This window comes from Corvus cornix, chromosome 6 (genome assembly GCF_000738735.6).
Source record: "Corvus cornix cornix isolate S_Up_H32 chromosome 6, ASM73873v5, whole genome shotgun sequence".
NCBI classification, from domain to species: Eukaryota; Metazoa; Chordata; class Aves; order Passeriformes; family Corvidae; genus Corvus; species Corvus cornix.
Genome location: NC_046336.1, coordinates 20,621,204 through 20,630,493, shown reverse-complemented (window position 1 = coordinate 20,630,493; position 9,290 = coordinate 20,621,204). Strand labels below are relative to the sequence as shown.

Sequence of the window (9,290 nt, the reverse complement as noted above, 5' to 3'; positions counted from 1 at the left end):
TTTTTCTAAATTCTATAGCCTTTCTTTACAGCAGTGGGAATTTTAAAAGTTCAAGAGGCACCGAATTGTGTATAGACACATGTAAGAGTACAAGCCATGAGATTACTATCAATTTTAAGATGGCTCAGTGTTCGAGCCTAAAAACTTTTGGATAGCAGCTCCAGAGCTGGGCAAGAAACTTGCATGTGAGGAAGTCACCCTGTAAGGAAATGCATTTACATGTTTGCCTAGAAGGTTTTATTTAACAGTGATGACCCAAGTAGACTAGTTGAACAACACTGCAGAAATCCTAACACTGCAAGACCCAAGAGTCTCATGAACGAAATCAGCTGATACTCAAGATGGGTGGTTTTTGCTCTGGAATCAACAGCAGGGTCAAGATCCACAAACCACTTGACATCAAACAATCACTCAAGTTGACTTTCCTCTTTTTTGACAAAGACCCCAACTTTAATTGCTTGTCCACAGTCCCTTTCATAAAGTACATTATACATAATGGGTGATCTGAGGAAACCTCTTCAAGAGCTTGTTCACTTTGCTTGAAGGCAAGTTTCCCCTGGATGACAGGGTGTCCTCATTTTGATTCTTGCGCTCTTTCTGAAAGAGAAAAAAAACCCTCAAAATATTTACCTCCATTTATTTGCAGAGTTGATGCTCATTCCCAGAGACTACTACTAACTGTATGGGGATGTTTTTTTCAGAAAAATGCTGTTTCTTTAAGGAACACTTACCATAGCACTTGGCTCAATAATAACAAGCTGATGGCCTTCAAATAGTGCAATTAATGACTGACATCTTGCAAAGATTATATCCTCCCATATTCTTAGTTAATGATGATATAAACTTCTGGTAACAACTCAGATCTTTTACTTTCTGTTATTCTTTGATTTTTGTTTGATTCTTTGTCATCTACCAAATAAACTGGGGATAATTTTTCACTTATGCTGTCAAACAGCAACAGTAAATAACTATTTAAATGATGACACTGTTACTGAAAGAAAATGGAAACCTGAAACCAGTTTAAGGACAAGTTTAGTACATATACGTACCTTTAGTCTATTTTGAAAAATATTTTACTTCAAGCTTATAATATAGTATTATTATAATATGTTAATATATAATACACAATCAGAAACCCCTGATTTCCAAACAGTATCAAATTTATTTTTCAAAAATGTCTAGCCTTCAAAGTCAGAAACCGGTTGGAAAAGACCTCCAAGATCATTAAGTCCAACCTTTGACCAATCACCACCTTGCCAACTGGACCGTGGCACTAAGTGACATGTCCAGTCATTTTCTGAACACCACCAGGGATGGTGACTCCACCATCTCCCAGGCCGGCCTGTTCCAATGTTTCAACACACCCTCAGTGAAAAAGTTCTTCCTGATGTCCAGCGTGAACCTCCCCTAGCACAGCTTGAGGCCATGTCCTCTTGTCCCATCACCAGCTGCCTGGGAGAAGAGACTGACCACCACCTGGCTACCACCTCCTTCCCGGTAGTTGTAAAGAGCAATAAGGTCTCCCCTGAGCCTCCTCTCCTCCAGACTAAACAACCCCAGCTCCCTCAGCTCGTCCTTGTAGGACTCTCTGGATCCTTCACCAGCTTAATTGCTCTTAGTTGCTCAAATGGGTCACAATCAAATTGTTCAGAGAACGTAATTCTTGCTGGCACACAAAAAATGACTGGAGGCTTCCTCCTTCCCTACTGCTAGCCTTTAAGAACATAAAAGGGGCCTTAATTACTTCTGCCTTTGCCACGCAGTCATAGAACATCCGGATCTCCTCGGTACAAGGTGCATCGTTGAAGTCATTCTGTTTCCAGCAGGCCATCATTACCGACATCTCTGTAATGCACGTAGCCTCTAGAAGGGAAAGACACAACCAGAAATCTCAGGTGTTGGGGAATTCAATGCTAACAGCCTCCACAGTGCATAAATCTCCAAAGAAGATGGGGTAGAGGCGAGTGAGGAAACGCAAAACTAAAGATCTCAGCTTTGCTTTGGGCAGAGAAGTTGTTGCTAACAGAAAGCAAACAGCTGCAGCCACCTAGCATCTGACTGAATTTTTAAAGTAAAGGCAATGCTAGGACGCAGCGTGCCTGACTCGCATACGACGCAAACTTAGGGCTGCAGTGTGAGAAAAAGATCCTTCCCATAGAACCGGGCGCGAATTCCATGGCCCAGACCGGCCCCTCCCCTCTGCTGCCCTGCGGAGCACAAGGCACGGCCGAGCCCCGCCAGCAGCGCGGCCCTTCCCGGGGCACAGCGGCGGCTCAGCTCCCGGGGCAGCGCTGGCGGGGCCGGGCCCAGCCTTCCCCTCGCCACCGCTCCCCGCCGCCGGGAGCTCACCTGTCAGCTGCTCCCGGCGGTTCGCCACCTGGTCGGCCAGCGCCAGCGGCCGGGGCGGGCGGAGCGCCGGGGGCCGCTTCTTGTTCCGCCACTGCCCGGACACCCAGCGCGTCACCCAGGCGGGGTACGCGGCCGCCGCCATGCCCGCCCGGAGCGCGGGGCGGAGCGGGGCGGAGCGGGGCGGAGCGGGGCGGAGCGGGGCCCGCCCTCCCCTGGCGCGGGAAGCCGCCCGTGGCGCAGCCGCCCGCTCCGCCCCCTCCTGCCCATCCGGCCAAGGACAGGCCACGGAAATCGAGTAACTCCCCACAGCTTCCGCCCTGCGCGGAACCACTCAGCCACTGCCCCAACAATTACCATCCAGAAACTCCTTCTGCGGCAAAACTAACGAAGGAGCAAACACACTTCAGCCAGAGCAGAAGAAATCATGATTGTTTCAAGTAATTCAGATGGAATTAAAGGAATCACAGAATGGGCGAGGTTGGGATTGCACAGGATTGCATCCAGATAGTTCTGGAATACGTCCAGCGAGGGAGACGCCACAGCCTCTCTGGGCTGTTCCAGTGCTCGGCCACCTGCACAGTAAAGTTGTTCCTCATGTTCAGGTGGAACTTCCTGTGCATCAGCTTCTGCCCGTTGCCTCTTGTCCTATTGCCCAGCACCACAGAGAAGAGCCTGCATCCCTCCATCCTTTTGATGCTCTCCCCTCAGATACTAATAGACATGGATGAGGTCCCTCTCACTCGTCTCTTATCAAGTTCTTCTGCAACTGAATGGAAACTCTTCTTGGTACTTCAAACTCACATCATTTAGCTCTCAGCCCCTCATTTCTCTCCATTACATTACAGCTGGGTCTCCCCTGCATTGTTCCTACTGTTCCTTCCAAGCTGATACTGAAACTGCTGCTTTCAAAATGGCAGCATCATTCCCACAGCCTCATACTCAGTGGTGGAAAAAACCTCTTGTTCCCAGAAGCTTCTTCCCTAGGTCCTGGAAGTCCTCAACTCATCTGGCAGGTGCTCATGTCCCCAGCTGAAAAAGGCAGGCAATACAGAAGGCACAGGAACATTCCAAAGGCTGGGATACAAACAGGTCTCTTGCACAGCAAGACAAAGTAGATGCAGAAAAGTGAGGAGTTAAAACGCCAGACACTGGGGACGCAAAGCACTCAGATCCTTGTCGTGGAGCAGTTCCCGAATAAGCCATTTTACCACTGTATCCAGAACAGCTGAAGTTCTCTGACCATACAAAGAAGGCCAAATCAAAGATGCTTTTCTTTGCAATTTTTTTTTTTTTATTTTATCGGACACAAATTTGGATTAAAATATATTCAACCTCCTAGACATAAAACCCAAAGGACTCCCCTTTGCCTAGTCAAGGAAGTTAACAAGACTTTAGAAATTCTGTTGAGCTAAACATCACCAGGCTTAAACAACAAAATTCTCAATGTGGTTACTAGAATTTACTGCTTCTGCTGACAATAAATCCTGGTATGTCCAATTTTATAATTATTTTTGTGTTATTTTTAAAATAGTATATACTTAGAGTTCAAATTAAAGAGTATGAGAAGACATTTTTCAAGTAAACAAAAGATTTCTTTAAGCACTCTTCTAGGCATAAATTTTCATCTCTTAAGGTACAAATTTTCTGGACATTCTGAAACATTTTGGTAAGCAGGATGTTTCTCTATTTCCATTTTTTCCAAAAAGACAAGAAACAAACTATCCTTTGCGCTTGACTACCGGTAGAGAGGAAAGAAAACAGGCTGACATCTTCAAATTAGGCCAGAGGGCTTGCATTGTGCAACTCTAAACAATGGAGAATTTGCAAACCCAAGACAGGCACGTGAAACACGTTTCAGTATTCCAGTTCATGGGAGGTTCAGCTACTCTTGGTTTTGCCTCTTCTAGCTACCCTTACTTCCTACCTTACTTCTAGCTACCCACCTTCCCCTGCTGCATTTGCCTCCTGCAGTGCCTAACGAGATTGGCACAGAAATAGTAACAAGGAAAGACAAAAGTACTAAGACATAAGAGAAGCTGAACTGCACTCCCTGTAAATCAGCCTCCTTTTTCCAAATTACATTAGCTAATGGTGGCAGCACGTTCGAGTCCTTTCACCTTCAAAAGCTGATCTCTCATTTAATTAATTCCAAGAAAAATGAGGTGGGGGAGGAGGGGAGGCTGAGAAATAGAAAGTCAAACTACACAAGGAGAATTGTAATAGCTTCCTGTTAGTTACTGCTGTCTGCATTAGAACTTTTTTTTTGGCATTCAGTCTGGTATTGGAGCATCAGCCTAAGCAATTCCTAAGCAGACAGAATAAGGTACATGACTGTGCCTGCACACACCAGGCAGAGATATCTGAAGCAGGACACTGTTTTATTATTAAACATTATTTTTTAGTATTACACAATTTTAAGGGAGAATGCAGAACTACAAAAGGGGTGTGTTACTCAATAGCCAAGTCTCTCCACAGCCTGTTTTTTCTCAGCTGATAGCACCAAGTCACTAATGAATGGAACAGAAATGCTGACTTTATTGGGACAGTCAGAAACCAAATTCCCTCAACACTGAACCCCACAGATGTTTCACTGTGACTCCTGAATGTACAACTATAAAAACCATGTAAAACTTTGACTTTCACTAATTAGCATTTATAACATTTTTCTTGTATCAACATATTTAAAGCTGAATCTTAGCTTGTGTTTCAGCTAATCAAAACCAAAATGAACCACAGAGCTTAAACTATTAGTATTAGATTTGAAAAGAATATATATCACAACTGAATAAGGGCCACATATGATGCTACAGTAAATGCTATGCCACAATTAAATACAATGCTAACAATGCTGTGATAAAATACACCCTTAAAATGAGACTGTTATCTTAAATACCTCTTTAAGAGCTGAGAAATTACACCATGTATTCTTCACTTTCTGGTGTAACTATGTAAAACCTCCAGATACTGCCTAAAAATCAATTAGGGGATGAGGCTAAGAAATCAGTTCTTTTGGGAAAAAAGAATAGAGTTGATATCCATGTATTTTTGAACTGCATGGATCCAGCTTTCAGGTAAATTCTAGTATTCTCACACAAATTTATCTTGAATACACCAGTTCTTCTCATACCAGTTCATAAAGCTCTCACCTACCGTAATTTATTCTCATCTGTCTCACCCTGACCTCCTTAAACCAATTTAATTGGAGATGCCTTGAATTTAAAGCACTTCCACTTCAACTTAGTAGTGAAACTAACCAGTTTGCTAAGATTCCAGGTGGTTCAGACCTAACTCCTGCCTGCTGAGCTATTGTGTTTGGACAGTATTAGCACCTAATGCTCTCATTAGCACAATATATTCATGGACTCACAAGGAAAGATGTCACACCCCAACCCAACTCCAGCCCAGCCCTTATTCTATGCTATCTCAATCAGATCAGCTGCTCTGCATTTTTCTGCCTACCTGAGTAGTTCTGACCTGCCACCCCTAAGCCCTAACTCCCAGGATCTAGGAAATTCATCGCATTTCCACTGCAAATTACCTGTGCCTCCTTATTTGCTCAGAGATGCCACAAAGTATCATCATCTGCTCTGATCCATTCCAAGATCCCCAGAACCATCTCTAGCTGAGACACTTGCACATTAAATGGGTCTTTTCTGCAGTAAAGAATGTATTTAAGAGCACACAAATTAAGATGCTAGTGGTGTCAGAGCTCTGAACAAATCCTGCAGCTCCATTCCTCTCCATCCTTCCTAATCCCTCTGCAGGGCCATCTATCTCTCACTGCCAGCTCTGAGACAATGAACCATAAAGAGAAGTACAATTTGTTAAAGCCTGATGCAGGCTTTGGCTCAGTTAATCATACCACTAAAAGGATTTTGTCTCTGATTAATTTCACCCTGTCAGTAGAGGTCTCCAGGCAGAATGAAGGAACCTGCTACCCTGTATGTTTCCAATTGATACAACTTCCCAGAAGGTGCCTGGAGATCCATCAATAACCTTAATTAAATACAACCGGATAGATGACAACTAATGGTTAAGGGAGTGGCTCTCTTGGGACTATGGCTGAAGAGTGTGTATGGCAGGACAGTAAGCCAGGCAGATGGCTGCTTGTCCAACACAGCAATGCCTGTTAAAACTCTGATGTCCTTGATGGCTGAGTTCCAATTCATTTATCCTGTTCCCAGTCCTTTAAGAGCTGTTCTTCCACACCACTTAAAACTACCCTCTGTCGAAGTGCAAGAGGGGCATTTCTGCTGTGATTCTCCTGCTGCTGCTGCACTTTGCAGACCATTTCCAGAGAAAGCAGCTCGTTCTCCTTTCCCTCTGAACATATACATCCACTGTTTTTTGGTGCTCATTCTATTTACCAGACAGGACACAGAGATCTTTCAGTTTGAAAATTATTAGTGACTGAAATAAGAAAAGGCAACTCTTTTTGAACTCCTTTCGAGTTCTAGAAATCATCAATGTTAGGTATCAAATCAATATTCTTCAGTGAGGTTATATGCTTCTTACAAATTGCAGTCCTTGCTAAAGGACAGCAAACACAGACTACTAGTTCAGTAAATAAAATAAATAGGCAGCACTTGGTATCACAGAAGAATGAAACTGTGGCTCGTCCAATCAATGCAATGCATTGGACTGCTAGATTTTTAACCTTCAGTCAGACATTTGTTTCTCCTCTCTCACATCTCAGAGGGCACAAACTTATCCTAGCTTGTCAAGTCAATTCTGAGACACAGCATCAATAGAATCTACTGGGGTTTCATGTGAGCAGTAATGAGGAGATACTTATTTTTAGAACATTAATGCTAGTGAATAAAGCTATCCTGACAGCTCTGAAAGCCTCCCTCTAGTCACACAGTAAACAGGCACAATGCATAAGCAGTGAAGCCACTCACCCTAGTCTGTAGGATCCTGCCAAAGCATTTACACAGGTAATCATCTTCAATATTTGGTATCTTTGAAATTCCTGATAGTCTCAGTTTTTATGAATATGGGTACCTACACTGTATGAAAATGATTGAGATAAATGTTGAATCTATCATGTTTAGTTTGAGTATCACATAGCCTTCCAGTAGTCACAATATGAGTGATGACATTCAGCCACCATCTAGCTGGTTTGGATTTAAAGCAGTGAAGTGAGAAATCCAGTTAGCAGCCAAGAACAGAAATCGGGAACCTTTTTCCAAAATAATAATGCTGCAGTGACCTTCCTCCTTGTCTGCATTCACACACTTGCATTAGTGGAAAGACAACTAGGAGGGTAAATTGAATTCACTTTGGCTAAGACTGGCAGTACTTGCTGGCGCTATATAGCAATCCTTTCAAACACATTATTAAGTAAATTAATTGCAAACTCTTCAGAGACCCAGCTTCTCCTCCTGTCTCCTCCAACAGGAGAGAATGAAAGTAAAGCCATGGTGGTAGAACCACCTTTACTCAACATTTTGCAGTCCTTGCTGTGCAGAGCAGTAGATGCTGTGAAGGTCAGTCAGCAGCCTCAAACACAACTGCAACCACAACCCCACCCACCTGAGGAGGATTACCACCTCACCTCTCCTGTCCCTGCAGAGTTTGCCTGGCACCTACACCAGGTATTCATACTATGAACTGAATAAATATTCCAGCCTTAATTCTTGCGTACCATACATAAAAAGTGAAATAAATTTACTATATTAATGGAGGCAACAGATACACGGTTTATAAATCATGGAAGTACTGTGACACAGAGGAGGCAATAAAGCTAGTATGATCTATTGCTACAGAAAAAAACCACTGCAGATACAAAAGAAACAAGGCTTGGGTGAGCTTCACAGCTAATATTCATTATCGTTTGAGAAGTTCACCACCTCTAAGACTGTAAAAAATAGTTAAACCTAGGAAGACACTAAAAACTCAGAAGAGAAAGCTATGAAATGACTTGTGACTGAACTACAAACTGAAAGTTGTACTTTGAAAAACAGACAAAACCCATAGAATAACCGTAAAAAAGTTACTTTCAGATCTGTACTCCTTTCATACCCACGTTAAGATGATAGGTGACGATCAGAAATACTCCTGTGCTTTGCAACAGTCATCAAGCTCAAAGCAACAGCCTTCTGTAGTATAGACACAGAGCAAATCAACAAACAAGCCCTGCAAGACTAACAAAGTAACCTTGTTGGCTCTTGATCGTAATAGACTGAGTACAGAAAGTATATAGTGGTGAAGGAATACTCAGCTGTGAATTAGCAAATGAACAATAAGGGCCCCAAGGAAGAAGTTTTTACCTACTTTGCTAGCTACTCTTCAGCTTGTACCACCATATCGTCAGTGCTATTGTTAGTTGAGAAACATGCTCATGTTGCTGAGCAGGAAGACAAAATGGGGCTTTGGACATCACTCATCAGGTGCTGATGCACATACTTCTATTGGTACTTCCTCCTGTTACTCCTGTAAGGGCAATACATTAAATGTAGCATGTCTAATTTTGGCAACAGCAGATAAATTATAATAAAGACCTGGAAATTATTATAAATGCTGCACTTCTGGAAAATCTACTTAAATTACAGGATAAAATAGTAAAAGCAGCATGTGCTAATACCTGGTTCTTATTTTTAATGTTTAGTACAAAAAGCAAGATCACAATTTCTCCTCCTGGCTATTCCACCAAACACTTGAATAAGAAAATGTTTTGAGATATAGCTAATTAAGAGAATGCAGTTAAAGAAGACTGAATTATTTTCTATAGAGAAACATGAAATGAAGTAACTGAAGGCATTAATTAAAACAATTTACTTAAATATCATTAACTTGTTTAGCAGAAGTGAATATTCAGAACTAAAGCATCCTTACTTTGCTTTATCTTAATTTACTTCTCAAGCACATGGTGGCCTCTTCAATCCTGAATATACGTATCTGTAATTTTAATCTGGTTTGAGTAATCCGCTTTAACAATG

At 42.5% G+C, this 9,290-nt stretch overlaps 1 protein-coding gene across 1 annotated transcript; it reads right to left on the bottom strand.

The window, feature by feature from the left end:
- Window positions 1-204: 204 nt before the first annotated feature.
- Window positions 205-2,524, bottom strand: CHCHD1 (coiled-coil-helix-coiled-coil-helix domain containing 1). The gene is made up of 3 exons (XM_010412275.3): window positions 2,350-2,524; window positions 1,745-1,863; window positions 205-597 (listed from the first exon to the last, which is right to left on the bottom strand). The coding sequence occupies exons 1-3, from the start codon at window positions 2,489-2,491 to the stop codon at window positions 487-489; spliced, it is 372 nt and encodes a 123-aa protein (XP_010410577.1). The 5' UTR covers window positions 2,492-2,524; the 3' UTR covers window positions 205-486.
- Window positions 2,525-9,290: the final 6,766 nt, after the last annotated feature.

What these genes read in the sequence shown, in the direction of transcription:
- CHCHD1 (XM_010412275.3), bottom strand. Translation starts at nt 2,491, where the DNA reads ATGGCGGCGGCCGCGTACCCCGCCTGGGTGACGCGCTGGGTGTCCGGG. An exon ending in CCGCCGGGAGCAGCTGACAG is followed by an intron (nt 1,864 to 2,349) that starts GTGAGCTCCCGG and finishes TTTCCCTTCTAG; the next exon opens with AGGCTACGTGCATTACAGAG. An exon ending in ACTGCGTGGCAAAGGCAGAA is followed by an intron (nt 598 to 1,744) that starts GTAATTAAGGCC and finishes TTTCTCTTTCAG; the next exon opens with AAAGAGCGCAAGAATCAAAA.